We start from the raw sequence: 19,089 nt of genomic DNA on the forward strand, positions 1-19,089 counted from the left end.
TTCCTCCTGAAACGAGGCTCATCTCTTCCTCCCTTCTTTTTAAGAAAGAAGTCAAAAGTATCCTTGTGGCTAAATACACTTGAACAATTTCGCTTGATTTACATTAAGAACAGTATTACCAGTATTGTTATGATATTGCCTATATATTCCTATGCACGTGTGCTTTGATGTATTTTAGTCCTTCTTTATTTTTACAGCGTTTTGATGGCCGTCGCTCCAACTATGCACTGCTACCTCATACCTGTACTATGCGTACTATACATACGATTCTGTATAATAATATTACTCTGTATTATTTACAGCGTGTGGATGGCCTACGCTCCGATTTTGCCTACCTCATACCTGTACTATACGTTATATGGGTACTATGTTATATACTATATTGGTGCTATGTACATGAAGTTGTTGATGACCTACGCTCCAACTATGCCTGCTACCTCATACCTGTACTATACGTTATATTGGTACTATGTTATATACTATATTGGTGCTATGTACATGATCATGTTGATCTACCTCCCTACTATGCCCCCTTGTTCCCCTACCCTCCACCTGCCTTTGTAAAGCGCTCTGTTATCTGCAAAGATCTTGTTCGCGCTATATAAAACTCTCAAAATAAATAATAAATAAATAAATCACGCACAGACCTGCAGAAGCACACAGCAAATGTGAACATAGTCTTTCATACACGCACAGGCACACACACACGTGCGTCCGCACATACCCCCTCATACACGCACAGGCGCACACACAAAAGCACTCCCATGACACATTTCTCCAGGACTGCCGCAGCATTGATGGCACACAAAGGCAGAGTCAGCGGTACCGATGTCCTGGGGGCACCTTGGTGTAATTGAGCCTATTCCTCCTCCGCCGCCATCTTGGGGTCAGGCACTTAATGGTGCACGATAGTGATCGGGCTAAGAACATAATGCCAACAAACATTGTCTATACATTATGTATTTTTATTAGATTCTTATTTATGAATGGAGTTTAGTACTCTATATCAAGATTATGGGTATTTGAGTGCAATCCGTTTGGTATTAATTGTTTATCTGAGACTGCAGATATGTCTGTAAACCTTTTGAGAAATGTGTGCTTTTTATAAGGATAATGTGCTAATATTTCAAATATTTAATGCAGTAACAATAGTTAGAAACCAAATTTTAAATGCAAAGTGTGTTGTAAGAAAATCACAAACCAGCATTCTAAAATAAGATTTTCTTCTGTAGTACAAAATCAATCAAATAAGCTTTATTCGATCACAAGTATCATAAAAGCGTTACAAAACCATAAATATATAGAATGCCAATACATTTGTAAAATATAAACAAGTTAAGTTATTAAAAACAGAGTACATTATAATAGAGTAAGTTCAATAAGACCTATTTAAAGAAACAAAATAAAGTGCACTGTGGAACAGTTGAACGTTTTGCTGACAGGATTATGCACATATAATGTTGGTAACACATTGGGAAGGATTTGTAAGTAGATGCCTGGATCAAGACAAGACCTGCAATGGCGAGTTTGGCAGGTGTGCCGATTAATGTTCTAAGAGCCACTATATCTATGAAAGCAAGCAGGCCAATCATGTTTTGTATTGTCCGGTTTCTAAAAGCCAGCCTCCACGCCTTCGTCATCTGGGACCTTCGTTCTTAATGCAGATTTTTCTTTCAGGTGAATCTCAATACCATTAAGAGATGTGTCCTTATGAACTATGACCCTGACGCCCAGCTGATAGAATTCCGCCACTAGTAAGTATGCATTAGTCCCTTTGGTTCACTCTGTGTTAGTCTATTGCAGCGTGAGGTGGACCATTTTAGTCGAAAGATTGTTACTGTATAAAATCGTAATATAGTTGTTTAGGTTGCCCACTATTGAGCAAACAGTTGTTCTCTTTAGATTCTAGCAGATCCAAGCAGTGTGTAAATTTGGAAGAAGTCGCGCTGTTACTACATTTTGGTGTGTGATTGTTGGTATTGACATATTTTACAGAAATAGATGGGTTAGTTAAAAACTACCAATGAAGTCCTTCACGACTCATGACTGCATACTGGCCTTTATAGTGCTACTTTTGAATTTTATATGCAACAGTCTTGAAACCAGTTCCTGGTTGCTGTTGGAAACCTCTCAATTGGAGCCAGAGTCAAAATTGACTAAGGGGGTCTAATAATACGCATTAGGGCTTTTGTTAAATAAGGAAGAGCTTATTGTATGTGAGAGAACATGTGCCCCATCCCCTGTTTCTGATGGCCTAACTCTGCTTTCGTACCATAACAAGTTGATAGTTTGTCAAACAGAAGGTCCTGGGAAAATAGTATGGATGCATTCATCTGGTTGATCACGGTCATAATCTCAGATGCTGGAAGAACACGCCCCATTCTTGTACAACATTTCAGAGATAATGCAACTGCTCCATCTTCACTCCCTGTGTTATTTTTTATTTATATATAGACAGTATTGCAACAGTGGAACTGGAGCTCACAATAAGCATGGTAGGCCAGTGCTCCTCAAACTTCAGTTCCGCTCTCCCAAATGAAAAACCTATTTTGCAGTTTTGCTCATTTATCCCTTTTAAAATGCAAACACTTGATTTCCAGTGCTATATGCAGCTTTATCTCCCTAACGTGTAAAAGTATCCAAAGTGTGAACCTTTATCAAAAATGGGGGGGATGTGCTTCGAGGGTTATTTCTAGGCCCTTGCCCCCTTGGCACCTACTCGTAGCTGGGACATGAGCCACAAAAGAATGATTGCCATTACTAAGTGACTTCACTAAAAGCACAGCATTGTTTTCAACAAGTTGCTCCTCTTGGCCAGTGGTGCGGCCCCCTTGTGATCAAGACACATTCAAGGCTGCTGGTTTGAAGACCTCCGGGGTAGACTGCAGATATGCATGAATAAATAAAAAATAAAAAAACTTCCAACTTCTTGGTGTGGGTTAGAAGGTACACGAAATATGATTAAGCAAACAAACTAATAAGTTGACTGAGTTTATCTTGCAGCAAAAATTGCTGTAATGGAAAAATAAAGTACGTTTGACTAGAAAGGTAAAAGGGGATACTGTGATTTTTCCATGTGGTGGAAATTTGAGGGAGGAGGATTGAAGGTGCTTCACCTGTGTAAGTTGGAATCTTCGTACTCTGTTACTCAGTAGAACTTTGCTGATATTCTGGCTGTTTGCAAATGATGACACTGAATAGACTGCTGAGTCTCAGTGATTTCAAGTTAAGTAAACGCTCTGATGCATGCAGTGCAGAAAATTTATATATTTTGATCTGCCTGGTGAGGGCTGATTGAGGCAGACAGTGGCTCTGTTTAAAGTTGTAGCGGAGCTGTGGGCAAGTGGTAGTTATACTGTTGAACTGTTGCACTAACTATCCTTTTCAATCAAAATTAACAGATTAACATGTTCACTTCTCAAATTCCATATTCAGCTATACTAATTAACCACTAATCCTTTATGGGTTCCAGAGTGGCGTGTTACTCGCCAGAAACGTGCTTCAACACCCATCAGGGGTAAAACGTGCTATATGATTGCAACCCTTTCGTCCCCTTTTATCCCTCCTCTATCCTTCTCACTCCAAATAACTGACTAATATCCACCACTGAAATTACTTCATATTTCACCATATTAATTCATCACTAATCCTTTATGGGCTTCCTGTATAGCGTGCATCAACACCCCATCGGGGGTAACAAGCTCTCTATAAATACAAACCTTTTTCCTCCTCTATCCTTCTGCTATCATTCCAAATCCAAATAACTGACTAACCTATCCACCACTTAAAATGTACTTGTATGTTTCACTATACTAATTCAACACTAATCCTCTATGGGTCCCGTAGTAGCGTGCTACTTGCCGAAAAAGCGATTCAACGCCTCGTCAGGGGTAGTAAGCGCTATATAAATGCAATTACAATATAATGTAATAGCTAACCTATAAAAAGTGCATTAGAGATTTTAGTGCGGCGCATAATCTCGCATCTTTATGGCTACAGTGAAGTGAAGAAAACTAGTATTTTAGATTTTCATTTAACTTGTGATTCTGTGAGTGAAATCCACTTTGGGGACTTCTCAGATTGGAGAAAGGGAGTTCTGTAGGACTAATTTGAAAATCCTTCCGTGATAAGAAAGGCAAATCTACCCTCAGGAAACTGGACACAGATTCCTACATTTGCCTCATCTGGCATGGGCGGTTCTTTGATGAAAGAATGTCCTTCAGTGCGAATGAGATGGGCGGCAGATTCCATGTTGTGTAGTGGGTAAAGGGATATAAGGGCTAACGTAGCATGCTTTGCCGCAGTCCGTACCCTCAGTGACTTACTTGCTTTGGTGACTTTGAATTCTACCTGGTCAAGTAGATTCTACTATTCTACAGTGCAACTGAAGTGTATTCCTTCAGCATACACTATTTGAAACCCTTCACGCAGAAATCCCATGTTGTCAGTGAAGTGCAAAGCACTGGCCTCACTGCTCTAGAGTTAAGGGTTTCGGGCCTGCTTTGAATGTGATTTCTGTCCTTTATCTCGTATTTTCACTTTATTTTGAGACCCACTTTGTATAATGTCCTTACAACGCTTCCCTTAGTGCTGCCTAGTTGCCTTTCCATTTAGAATAGTGGGGCCATTCGTGTCAGTTAATACCCGTGTCACTAGACCGCTGCCTCTACAGAAGTGTTGGCTGTTGTAAACTTACAGATAATTCTACTCTTACAAATGTTTTAGTAAACCATTGTTTTGCAGCGTGAATCATTTGTGGATTCGCACATTTTGTGTTATTCCACCATCTAGTGTTTGTGTCTGGAATGCTGTCTTTGTTCTTTTTCCGTGTCCGTTATTTATTTTTTTACATTTCCAACATCGACCATGTGGCTGTAGGTCCACCCTGTGACATCAGATGTACCTTCTAGAATCATCTGTACGTTGTAGCCATCTTTAGAATCTTTTTTTTACCGCCACTGCGTCTGGATACACAGACTCGAGATCCGTAGGTTAAGAGGAAGAAAATAACTATTTTTTACTTGATGGTGAAAATTCTTAAGAAGAGGCTGAGAGGAGCACAAAACAGACGCTGAGGGAAGAACCCAAAAAACACTGTGTGGTATCTTAACCAGGAAAACGCAAGTGGGTAACAGACCATGAGGATCAAAGTATGTGAAGTGTGTATGGTACACATTGCTTTTCGTTTTTGCCCGAAGTCCCATCACCAATTTGTGAAGAAAGACACCCACCAAGTGTGCAATCTGCCAGCTGGGAGATCATTGAACTGAGAACTGCGGAGCCTGCTCTTAGTTTCATCCAGGGCTCTAAAATCGAGGGAAAACAGAGGTGGGCACTCTGTCATGCCACAGTCTCAAGAAGCTGTAGAACAATACTCCAGCGAGGAGGAGGCCCTAGAGGGCACCAAACTGGCACATGGTGAGTTCTCTAATGCCAAGGACACGGCCAGTGTCGAAATATGTGACCAGGGGATACCCCCACATTTAAACTAAGTGGGGGAAAGGATTGGGTGATTTCTCCATCTATGGAGTTCAATCGCCTCCGACCAATGGATCTGAAACATTATCTGTTGTGGATATTTTATCTAACTACTAAAACAAAATCCAAACATCAAACCAAGGTCAAGACTAGTCAACCCCAACGAACAAAGACTCCTCAAAGAGGAACTCAACGACCTATTGCAAAAGCAAGCAATAGAGAGGATTATAGCAGAGGATAGAGGGCTGGTAAAATCCCATGGCCATCTTAGACCACGGGGCCTTAAACAGATACATCAAGACACGAAAATTTAAGATGTCAACTCTTCAGGAGGTCATACTATGCTTGAAGAAGGGAGGCTCCATGACAACCATTGATCCCAAGGACGTGTATACCTTCACATCACCATTAACCAAACAAACACAAAAGGCTCCTACGGTTTGTAGCAGATAAAGTACACTACCAGTTTAACGACCTGCTCTTCTGCATAAAATCAGTGCCAAGGTTCACAAAATTCCTCGCCTCCGCAGCTGCACACCTAATGAGAATGCGAATACAATTTCATACCCTTATCTGTACGACTGGCTAATAAAATATACAAAAAGTGATGGAAATAATGCTTGAATTAATCCCAGCCACTGGTAATATTTTCTGGACAACACCACAATCTATTGTTATTTTGAAAACCATGCTACATCAGTTTGGACCCAGCTATATGCAAATCAGTCTTGACCCTGCTCCAATGGGAACAGTCCAGTCTGAACTGGTCCTCCCTGAACACAACACAAGCAACCCAGGACTGGGTTCGCCCTTGTAATGGGCTCATCAGCCGGGTATAGCTAGGTTTCAGTGACCCAAGCATTTGATCCATCAATTGTTTATATACTCGACTGGCAAGTAAAGGCAGGCTCATTCGAGAGATGCCGGGAGAGCATAAGAATCACAATTATAACCCTACACAATCTAGAGCTCTCTACAAATCAAGAAAAGTCAGCGCCAACATCACAGTAAGAAAATACTTTTCTGGGAGCATGGCTAAACTCCAAACAAGCAATCTAATTTCCTGTTCAGAAGAAGATCTATGCACTAATTGATCTGATTTTGCCTTTACCAAATAAGCAAGCTCTGACAGTGAGGACGGTAGAGAAACGGTTTGGCATAATGGCTTCCTGCATTCCCTTCATCACGAATGCAACGCTTCACATGAGACCAGTACAGGAATAACTACAGAGGCAGTGGTCACAAGGTTTGGGGAGTTGGGAAGTTCTAGTGGTTGTAACAGACAAAGTACACAAGAAACTACAGTGGTGGAGCATTCCTAGCATCTCAATGGACAGACCTTTTCAAAACCCTACTCCGTCAGTCACAATCGCAATCGATGTTTGCATCCAGGCTGGGGCGCCCATGTGAAGGGGTTATGGATAGGGTGTGTATAGACCCTATGTGATGGAGTGTAGCACATAAACATACTGGAGCTCAAGGCAGTTGTTCTGGTACTGAAGGCCTCAGGCACAGTTCATGGGGAAGACTGCAGGTGCAGACAGATAATATCACACCCATGTTCTACCTCAACAAACCCGGAGGGACAGGATCCCACAAACTGTCCACTCTAGCACAGAAGATATGGACATGGGTCATTCAGCGACTCATCATACTTGTCACAATATGCCTACCAGAAGTGCAGAGCACTGAGACAGACGGGCTCAGCAGACAGGCTCAGCAGACAGGCATGCATCTCACATGGGTTGGAGCCAAGTCAGGAAGTAGTGGACTTGAAATTCAGGAAGTGGGGATCACCAACCATATGCAACACAGGAAAGCGCAAAATGCCAAAACGTTGCAGCCAGATTCCCAGGACAATAGGTGTAGGGAAATGCACCATTGATCGATTGGTCAAACATTTGCATACGCCTTTCCACCAATTCCTATAATAGTAATCGAAAAATACAAATAAACAATGAACCTAACTTTAGTCTGCCTGCAGTGGGCAAGACAGACTTGGTACTCAGATCTCATAGAACTGGCATTGGGCAGGAGGATAACCTTGCCAGTGCTTGCAGGCCTTATTAACTATGCGGAGGTGGCACCTGCTCCACCCAGAACCACACACTCAGCCTGGCACCATGGCTCAGGAGAGTTAGTGTGGCACCTACTCTTGCCATAAAGAACCATGAAGGTGCTACGGGAAGCTAAGTCCAGCACCAAATTGCAACTGGGCACACAACCATGATAGAATACCTCATCAGTTTACTCAAAGAAAGATTATCATATGCCTTACTCAAGGTACAAGCAGCTCCTATTGTAGAATACTGGAGTTAATTGGCAGACGTTTCTGTCAAACTCCATTCATCAAAAAATTCCTGGAATGGGCAAGAGAATAGCACCACCAAGATCAGCCCCTACACCTGTGTGGAATCTCAACATTGGATCTCATGCAACCTTCCATTGAAACCAATGCACTGCATAAAGTTACATTTTCTAGCCCTAAAACAGCTTTTAGTGGCCATCACCTAACTGCACCTGGTCAGTGAGCTGCAAGCTCTTGCAGTGTAGGAACCATACCTGCAAATTCACAAGGACATGATATTAATTAGAACATAACCCTCATTTTCTGCCAAAAGTGGTTTCAGACTTTCCCATCAATCGAAGCATACACCTACCTGCTTTCTTCCAAAAGCTATAGTCCTGAGCTGAAAGGGTTTTACACAGACTAGACCTCTCAAGAGCTGTCTCTTAATACCTCCAGGAAATGAGGACTATCAGAAAGAGTAACAAATTCTTTTTCTCCTTCATCCACCTCTCCAATGGGACACCTGTATGCAAAACAACCATAGCACGATGGATGGTACAGACAATACAGAAATGCAATGCAGCAGGAGGAGTTGCCCTGGAACAAAAGGTCAAGAGCCATTCAACAAGAAACAAGCATTTGCAATGCAGTAGGCCCCACATTTGTTAGAGTTTAAGCTATTGGCATTGGAAATGGTAATGCCTTTTATTCATCGGTTTAGAAAACTAACACATAAATAAAAGGCATTGTCATTTACAATGCCAATAGCTTAAACTCTCAACCTAGATGTGGTGGTGGGGGTAGGCAAGTGGGAGGGGTGAGATGGTGTTGGGCATGGCAGATCCTGGAGATAATGGAGTACTAGCCAATGGTGACTGCACACCTTTTATGTGCAAAATGCGTGCCTCCCCACTCCAGGAGTGCGGCCGCTATTGGCTAGTACTCCGATAACCAGAATCAATGGTGGCTGCTACAGTTAAAGCGGACCGCCGTGGCAAAATACAGGAGCACGGCCGCTATAGTCAAAGCGAACTGATCTGGTAACCTAAATAAAGAAAGGAGTGCGGCTGCTATAGTCAAAGCGGACCGCGCTGCCAACGTAAACAAGCATTGGAAATGCAATAGGTCTCGCATTAGAAAAGTTGGAGTTATTGGTCTTGTAAATGACATATTTTATTTATTTGTTGGTTTTTAAAATTGCTAAATTGATGGCTTTGTCATTTACAATGCCAATAGTTATAACTTTCGCGAATGTGACACCTATAGCATTTGGAATGCAACATGTTTTGTATTTACGTGACTTAGATGGCAGCTCTGGTCGTTAGGCCACATCTCTAGAGAGCAGGAGAGTGCAGCAGGGGAGAGAAGCACAGCAATGCAATAGGTCTCGCATTAGGAAAGTTTGAGCTATTGGTATTGTAAAGGACACATTTTTTATTTATGTGCTTGTTTTGAAAATAGCAAAATTAATAGCTTTGTTATTTACAATGCCAATAGTTTATCTTTCGCAAATGTGACACCTATTGTAACACAATATGTGTTGTGAGGGTGAGGGGTTGAGGGTGAGGGGTTGAGGGTGAGGGGTTGAGGGTGAGTGAGGGTGAGGGGTTGAGGGTGAGTGAGGGTGAGGGTGAGTGAGGGTGAGGTTGAGGGTGAGTGAGGGGTTGAGGGTGAGTGAGGGTGAGGGTGAGTGAGGGTGAGAGGGTGAGTGAGGGTGAGGGGTTGAGGGTGAGTGAGGGTGAGGGGTTGAGGGTGAGTGAGAGGGTGAGGGGTTGAGGGTGAGTGAGGGTGAGTGAGGGTGAGAGTGAGGGTGAGGGTGAGGGTGAGTGAGGGTGAGGGTGAGTGAGGGTGGGTGAGGGAGGGTGAGGGTGAGTGAGGGGTTGAGGGTGAGTGAGGGTGAGGGGTTGAGGGTGAGTGAGGGGGTGAGGGGTTGAGGGTGAGTGAGGGTGAGTGAGGGGTTGAGGGTGAGGGGTTGAGGGTGAGGGGTTGAGGGTGGGTGAGTGAGGGTGAGTGAGGTTGAGGGTGAGGGTGAGGGGTTGAGGGGGAGTGAGGGTGAGGGGTTGAGGGTGAGTGAGGGTGAGGGTGAGTGGGGTTGAGGGTGAGGGTGAGTGAGGGGGTGAGTGAGGGTGAGGGGTTGAGGGTGAGTGAGGGGTTGAGGGTGAGGGGTTGAGGGTGGGTGAGGGTGAGGGTGAGGGAAATCAAAAATCCCATCTCAGGGGTTTGCACTAACACCTGATCCTTTAAAGCAGCATGAAAAAGTTGGCACAGAATCTGTAATCAAGAGAAACATATTTATTAAATTACAACAAGTGAGGCCATGTCACACAGAAGCCGCAGCACTCTGTATGAGATGGTCTGAGGACTGAAGGCCACAGGATCTCTTATATACCCTCACAGGGGCTAAAAAAGGGCAGTACAAGTGCACATAAGAAGAGTTACACACATAGATGGTCATACAGAAAATGCACAGTCGACAAGTAGGAGGAGCTAACAGTTTTGCCAATGCTAGCAAGCACATCCTGACAGTTACAGAATATTAGCAGCTGCAAGCACAACTGAGCATGTGCAAAGTAGGAGGAAGAGGCTAAATATACCGAGCAGAGAACAGCAAGATAGGACTGAGTACATGGTGAGCACATGGCCATCTAAAATGGCTGCCAAATACAAAATGGATTCCATAGAAAGACAAGATAGTCTCTAAATACAGGATGTCTTCTGCTAATGCTTAATCTAATCGCTGCTAAATTACGACAGACGACCCTTTCAGCATTAGGTGAAGACATTCCCATGATCCAGTAAGAACATAGAAAATATTTGTACATTCATTTTTCACAATTTATCAATATCCTAATTTATTGCTAGGGGAGCATTTTCCAGTCTAAACATTTCACTAAGGGTATCAGCAGGAATCCAAGAAAAACGGGCATTGGATCATAATAAACATACAGACAGTAGGAGAAAGCAATGGCCACTATTATAAACAGAATTATCATTTTTCTTGGCCTAAGCTAAAGCAAATCCTAAAATCATCTAGTAGACATTTTCAGGGCTCCTATGCATTTCAGTGACTATTCATTTTAAATTTCAGAATAGCTAACAGCTCATATCTAATAAAAACATTTTCCAATTGACTGTTACATTTTCCTTTTATGAGGGCTAGAACATCAAGCATATCTGGGACCAGGAGGACCACACAGGGCCATAGGAATTAGGGCCAAGAGCTGCAAAGGGCTGCTCTTCCAAAATGGGACAACTAAAGGGATACATTATTGACAAAAAGAAGTCCTTGGGGAAATTGAAGCCGCTGTTCAACCAACCAGAGGGGGAGTCTTCTCCCTGTGTCCGTTTGAGCCTCACAGGCAGGCTCTGGTTGTTTCCACGGTGGAGCTGCACAACTCGTAACTCAAGAATCACAGTCCAGTTTCAAGGAAAAAAGTCTCTTCTTTCAGGATAGGGCAGTCACCCAACAGGCAAATGCTCTTAGCGATCCTGTCCAGTGTCTCAAACAGTGCACCACTTTTCTTCACTTCAATCTAACAGGCACCAGAGACACAGCACTTGAACCCTAATCTCAAGTCCTTCCCTAACTCCTGTATTGCTCTGCTGGCGCACTGCTCATTCGTTGGGGCTACACATTTGCATCCAGTGTACCCAGGTATCTCTTAACCAACAAACAAAGGTGCAAACTTGTATTCACTTTAGGACCAGAAATCAGAGGCCTGATTCTAGGATCTCTGAAGCAACCCTTGTTTCAGAAGGGGTCACCTCAAGCAAAACCTCCTTGCCATTCTGGTCGGTCTGTGACTCTCAGCTAGGCATGATCCACGATTTCTCCTTTCTGATTTGTGACCCCGTCTTTTGCTCAAAACAGTGGCAGGGGTACACACTTAATCACAGGGCTTCCGCCTTCACTGAGGTCCTAGTTGCCAGCAATGCTTGTGCTGGTTACCTTCACTTTGGCTTCAAGCTGCACTGGTGCTGACGCTGACTCCCCAGGCTGAATCTGATGTCCGGGCCCCTCTGGTAGTGGTTTGTACAGCAGCAAATATCTATTGGTGGACAGAACAAATTGTCTTTAGACAAGGCACAGAAACAGTCTATCAACAGAGTGTTAGAAAATACTTCCTAGTCTTGGGATGCCCCATATATTAGCAAGGCACCCAAGAACCACTTCCATCTATCTATGTGAGAGTAAAGAAAAACACAGGCTGGACCTTAGAAAATACTTCCTAGTCTTGGGATGCCCCATATATTAGCAAGGCACCCAAGAACCACTTCCATCTATCTATGTGAGAGTAAAGAAAAACACAGGCTGGACCTATTGGCAAGTATACAAAAAACAATTCATTGCAGGGGATTTGCAAGCAGGTGGCCTGCAATCTTCAAAGGAGTGGCCATACACCATGGGACTATAGTGATCTAAAACAAAATACTGGAATTGTCATAGAGTACAAAGACAAAAGGTAGTAGGTAAAACAGCACCTCTAGCCTCTTCAATTGGGTTTCCATGTGAGAGCATACCCTCTACCATCTAAAGGTAGACAACTACATAATGGATGTCTTCACACATAGTGGCATTGTCTAAGGGGGTAAGCACACTTTCCTCAATTATTAAGTGCAGGTGTTCCTAAATTCCTTATCTAGAACACCTCAAAAAGAGAAATCACATAATACAGATTATCAGGGACATGTAGACTAATTGTGCGTCAGGTGGACTATACAATACAAAAGCTAATAGCAATGTAGAAACAACAGACAAGAACTAGAGTCCTGGTATTTCCATGATTAGGACACATCTGATCCCACCAAAAATTAAAGCAGCAGGGAAAAAAGAACTAAAAACCAAATTAGAATAGGCATTTGAATTTGTCATACTAAATACTCGTGAAAGTATCTCCTATTGAGGTGGACAACTTATCTTACTATAATCTACCACTACCCTAACAGTCAGACTAGAAAACATCAGAGTAGGCCTGAAGACATTTTGAAAACCAGTTTGGTCATACAAAAGGGAATTACACATATTATAGAGGAACCTGATACATCACTGTAGTCTGGAAATGTAAACCTCTAAATGGTGAAAGAAAAACGAAAAAGAAAATAGGACTAGAACACAGCTAAAATCCCCAAAAACTAGGCACAATGTGACATCAATCAGGGGAGAAGCAGCAAAAGAAAAATCCATAGGAAGGACAAAAAATGACTTGGGTGATAATCAAGTTTGTGACATAATGCCAAGAGCATGGGTGATACAAAAAAGTCAAAAATAGTACACATATTATAACTCTACCGCTGGCCACTACACCATCTACGGTAATCTCAGCTAGTGATCCCATTCCTTCCTTTCTCGGGGAAAATGAAACCTGGTTTCCTTTTAAGACAGAACATCATTTAACTAATACTATATAGAAATTAGGTCACCTTGCATAAGAGTCACAGATCTATAATTGCTTCCTTAGGTCCAATCAAGGAAATATAAATGTGAGGCTGCCTTTTCCTTAAGGGAAAAGAGCAGTAACGTGAGTAAAGGTGACACACTTTGCTGTATATATTATAACCACATAGGCATGCACTTGGTGAAGTGCTGTCTGTTCTTGCTCACAATATAACAATATCATATATCATAATTTAGTATCAGCAAGTTTTACCACTTAACAAGTTTTAACCACTGTTGCTCAAAGGATATACATAGTCATGTCATCCCTTCACAACACAGCAAAACTTACAAAAGCACCAACATGGATCACAAACATACATAATATAGGACATTTCATGCCAAGCCATCAGATATACTTTGCTGTATACCTTAGCACAGAAAAAACACAATAGCATGCACCACCATTTCATGCACTTTCTGCACAATAAACACTCCAATAACATAAAAAAAAACATTCGGGCCCATTTTAATTTTGTCAGACTTATACCTAAATAACACCTTCTTTTAATCCATCCTCACCCTTTTGACAGCAGATCAAGCAGTCAGTGAAGATCAGCTGTCAAATATAACTTACTGTGTCGCGTCAGACACACAGGAAAAGCAGGGAAAATTCATAGAAGAAATGCAAAAAACATAAAAATGCACAGATAATTCATTTCAAAGAAGTCATAAAAACACATCTTTGTTACATCATACAGCCAATACTTCACATAACACGCAAAATCTCAAGTGGAACCACCCAGCTTTCGTAAATGTACGAAATATCTTAAGCAAAAACTCTTTCACAGCCTCTGCGTGTCCCTTACACCAACCCCCCAGGTTAGGCCCTGCTGTTTATAAAAAGCCGTGTCAGGAATGCACTCTTCAAATGTCGACGTGAATGGCTCCTTTGCGTGACGCTTTTCCAAGCAATCATTTCACCATTTGTTGTCACATACTCCTAAGCCCCCACCACACTGACCTAAAGGTCAAAATCTGGCTGGAGCACCAAGCTTTCTTGTAACCTCCCTGGGACCCTCACTGTGAAACTGACAAAGACAATAAGTCTCTGCAAGTCTGTGCAATAATCAACCCTATTTAAAAAAAGACATTTTAAATATATTACTTCTTTTAGAGAACTACAATTTATTTATTCTCAGAGCATTAACACATTTACTGTGAATAATTCATGGAACATAACAACACACCATACCAGCTTCAGAATAAATGTGTGTCACTGTGCTATGCAATGCTACACATTTTATCAACCTTAAATGAATGAATGGCTCAGTAGGCCCCGCTGAAGTCAAAACTTTCAACCCTGATATTAAACATAAGCCTCTGCGCTGGGCACATTAACTCACTAAGCTATGAAAAAGCAAACGTGCACATTTGTATTATACTTGAATGTATGCATTCACTGAAGCTTAAGGCATTATAAAACCAGTTTAAATGGCAAGAAAGCCTTTTAAAATGGTCTATTTAACACAATATCGACTTTGCAATTTGAGGTACTTAAAAATAAATAACCTATAATTGTGTTACATATTAATCATCCTCAAAATGTTCTTTAGAGATTGCAGAAATCGGACTTAGACATATCTCATGTAAATCTTTAAAAAAAAATGACTTCTTACGCCTGCGCCAAGTGAAGGTCCCATACATAAATGTCCTCATTATGCAGTACTGCACAACTTAAATTATAATGCTAGGAGGTCACAGTATGAGTATTAAGCTTTATGAATATCAAAAAACGATTTTAAAAAGCACTTATTTTTTTTTCAAAATATTTTTTTTATGTCATAATAAAAAAATTACTCTCCATATTTCGTTTTTGTTATAATCCTATATCTTAAAACCAAGCTGCATCCCTATTATAAATCTGCCCCTTGCTTATCTTTTTAGAGCAGTCATTCGCCTAAGGATATAATCGCAATTTTAAATACACGTCAACTTCGCGCCACTTTTGTTTGAAAAGGACAATGATTTTAGGAACAGAGCCATACATGCTAAAAGAGAAGGGAAATCGCAATTAAAATGTCTGACTGTGATACAAATAATTAACCTTATTTTTGTAAACCTTGCTTTCAAAATAACACTCTGAAATGCAAAGTTGCACGTTAAACTAAGGAAGAAGTCCTGGCTAAATAAACATGGCCTGCGAAAACAACAGCTGTGTCCTTGACGGCAGGCCCTACCCAGTGTTGAATTTCCTGGTGGCAGCCTTACTAAAAACAGACATTCCCAGCTTTGAAATGCGTGTTTAAGAATACACATTTTAAGTTCAGAAAAACTCACTCCAGCTAAACTGTTTTGCCTGTAAGCATCGTAATGCAATGTATATTAAGTAAACATGCTATGAGTGTGTTGTCTACAAAAACACACCATTTCATTTTTCTGCTGTAGGCCTTTAATATTCCTAGTGAATAAGAATTTTAAGTTTATCCCTTAAACATTTAACAATTGTACATGTGCGCTATTCCTTACCCTATAACTTTAAGGAGAAACATATAGTTATGTTTAGCACATCACATAGGTCATTCCTGAATTTCTATCGAATTTTTCCCTAATATTAATTAATCTAACATTATGTTTAACAGACTGAAAACATCAAAAATACCCACAAAAATACATTTGAGCTCAGTACAGACATAAACAGAAAGGGGTAAAACACAAAAGACACACAATACAGCGCGCTTTAGCCATGTTTCATAAATAGCGACAACGCAATGTACAAGCAAAAGTTACATGAATGGGAAAAAACCCACAAACCAGCTAGACATTTAAACACACCTTTTAAACCATGGGTCAACACTAAAGCCAGAAACAAAAGACAGCCCGCAGACTGCATCCAAACCACCTATGTAAATTCCAGTTGTAAGTCATATTTACAAGGAGAAACCCTATTCTCAACAGTATTCTAAAAACTGAAGTAGAAATACTCTCAATTCACTAATTCAGGCTGGCAGAACACCAAAAACCGCTCTGCATATCTTCATACATAAAATTGCACAGAACAAAGGATCCTCATGTGTATTATGGGCATATTTAAATTCCCTGGGGAAAAATTTCACCAAGGAAGAAATATGTTTTCATACCTAAAACCTATTTTAAGTTTTCCCTCTAGGGGAAGCCGGCTAATTCAATTCATATCTCACTATGGTACCTCTCATAAAACTACACATTTTACATGTGAGTTTGGAACAGGCATGCAAACAAACATAATGCAAAATATGCATTATCATAATCTAAAATGGCACTTAATCAGTGCGCCGCTCATAACCATAAATGGAGAAACATCTCCACATTACCTGCCTACATGTGTTGCAACGCATATATCACATAATCCATATCATAAATATGATCGATCATCCATACATATCCATATCCATAAGCCACAGCAAGCGTATCCTAAAACTGCCTTGCGAGTCACTGGCTAACATAAGCTCACAGTAATTACCATACAATGGTTCTTACCAAGCACGAGCGTCCAGGTTCTATCTGCCAAGTTTTGAATGACCTAACAGTCTTTTCTTTTAAAATATTCACGCCAGAAATGTTCTCAGTCAGGGGTGCCATCATGTGGAGGATCAAAAATCAGTAAGATCAGAAGTAGACTGGGCTACAGAGACTAAGAACCCCCAGAATTGGTACCTCCTTTAGTAGAATCCTGCCTTGTCTTCCTCAGTAAATGTCTGTCTCCTGACCAAAAATCGCTCCTGCAGATAGTCACCGCTCTGATGAGCCCCACGTTGGGCGCCAAATGAGGGAAATCAAAAATCCCATCTCAGGGGTTTGCACTAACACCTGATCCTTTAAAGCAGCATGAAAAAGTTGGCACAGAATCTGTAATCAAGAGAAACATATTTATTAAATTACAACAAGTGAGGCCATGTCACACAGAAGCCGCAGCACTCTGTATGAGATGGTCTGAGGACTGAAGGCCACAGTATCTCTTATATACCCTCACAGGGGCTAAAAAAGGGCAGTACAAGTGCACATAAGAAGAGTTACACACATAGATGGTCATACAGAAAATGCACAGTCGACAAGTAGGAGGAGCTAACAGTTTTGCCAATGCTAGCAAGCACATCCTGACAGTTACAGAATATTAGCAGCTGCAAGCACAACTGAGCATGTGCAAAGTAGGAGGAAGAGGCTAAATATACCGAGCAGAGAACAGCAAGATAGGACTGAGTACATGGTGAGCACATGGCCATCTAAAATGGCTGCCAAATACAAAATGGATTCCATAGAAAGACAAGATAGTCTCTAAATACAGGATGTCTTCTGCTAATGCTTAATTACGACAAGGGTGGGTGAGGATGAGAGGGTGAGGGGTTGAGGGTGAGGGGTTGAGGGTGAGTGAGGGTGGGTGAGGGTGAGGGGTTGAGGGTGAGTGAGGTTGAGGGTGAGTGAGGGGTTGAGGGTGAGTGAGGGGTTGAGGGTGAGTGAGGGGTTGAGGGTGGGTGAGGATGAGGGTGAGGGGTTGAGGGTGAGGGGTTGAGGGTGAGGGTGAGGGGTTGAGGGTGAGTGAGGGGTTGAGGGTGGGTGAGGGTGAGTGAGGGTGAGGGTGAACGAGGGTGAGGGGTTGAGGGTGAGTGAGGGTGAGGGGTTGAGGGAGGGTGAGGGGTTGAGGGAGGGTGAGGGGTTGAGGGAGGGTGAGGGTGGGTGAGGGGTTGAGGGTGAGTGAGGGTGAGGGTGAGTGAGGGTGAGGGTGAGTGAAGGTGAGGGGTTGAGGGTGAGGGGTTGAGGGTGAGGGTGAGTGAGGGTGAGGGTGAGTGAGGGTGAGAGGGGGTGAGGGTGGGTGAGTGAGGGAGGGTGAGGGTGAGTGAGGGGTTGAGGGTGAGTGAGGGTGAGGGTGAGGGGTTGAGGGTGAGTGAGGGTGAGGGGTTGAGGGTGAGTGAGGGTGAAGGTGAGTGAGGGTGAGTGAGGGGGTGAGGGTGAGGGGTTGAGGGTGAGTGAGGGTGAGGGGTTGAGGGTGAGTGAGGGTGAGGGGTTGAGGGTGAGTGAGGGTGATGGGTTGAGGGTGAGAGAGTGAGGGTGAGGGGTTGAGGGTGAGTGAGGGTGAGGGGGGGTGAGGGTGAGTGGGGGTGAGGGTGAGTGAGGGTGGGTGAGGGTGAGGGTGGGTGAGGGTGAGGGTGAGTGAGGGTGAGGGTGAGTGAGTGAGGGTGAGTGAGGGTGAGTGAGGGTGGGTGAGGGTGAGTGAGGCGTTGAGGGTGAGTGAGGGTGAGGGTGAGTGAGGGTGAATGAGGGTGAGGGGTTGAGGGTGAGTGAGGGTGAGTGATTTTGAGGGGGTGAGGGTGAGTGAGGGTGAGTGAAGGTGAGGGTGAGTGAGGGTGAGTGAAGGTGAGGGTGAGCGAGGGTGAGGGTGAGTGTGAGGGGAGATGTATATGGGCATATAACGAGAAAGCGAAAGTGAAAGAACAGGTGATGTGGAGGACTCAGAGGTAATCAGAACGGAGCCGAACGCAGAGGAGATGGCTTCGAGCTCCAGTACAGGTAGAGAGAGGAATGACAAGGACACGAGGGCAGCTTGGTCAGGACTTCTGCTGATTACCTTCAAGTACCGTCTTCCACTGCCAAGTAAACTGCTCTCAGGACAGAAAGGGCAGAGGGGGAGCATGAAACAGAAGACAGGTATAGTGACTAAGCAAAGGGCAGGGCGACAAACAAGAATAATGATCATACGGATAGGGGTTCAAAGGCGGCAAGGATGAGGCTCATGAAATTACGCGTTGGCAATTTGGATAAATACATTAAATGATTACGTTAAACAGAGTAGGCTATAACCAGAGAGAGGAGGCATGCAGGGAAAGAAGTTAAGGCAAGAGGGAATCCAGGCCAGACTCTCCTGCTCTGGATTCATAATAGAGTGTGAAGAGGGTTATTAGATGACGTGCAA

The 19,089-nt window shown here is 42.7% G+C and overlaps 1 protein-coding gene across 1 annotated transcript in view; it reads left to right on the plus strand.

Annotated features, from left to right (window-relative positions):
• PPAN (peter pan homolog) overlaps positions 1 to 19,089 on the plus strand; it is a 150,805-nt gene that overhangs the window by 30,443 nt on the left and 101,273 nt on the right. The window contains exon 6 of the mRNA XM_078639937.1: positions 1,678 to 1,754. Within this exon, the coding sequence (XP_078496063.1) occupies positions 1,678 to 1,754 (77 nt within the window). The remainder of the gene's footprint in view (positions 1 to 1,677; positions 1,755 to 19,089) is intronic.

This window comes from Lissotriton helveticus, chromosome 1_1 (assembly GCF_964261635.1).
Source record: "Lissotriton helveticus chromosome 1_1, aLisHel1.1, whole genome shotgun sequence".
In the NCBI taxonomy this organism is placed as follows: domain Eukaryota; kingdom Metazoa; phylum Chordata; class Amphibia; order Caudata; family Salamandridae; genus Lissotriton; species Lissotriton helveticus.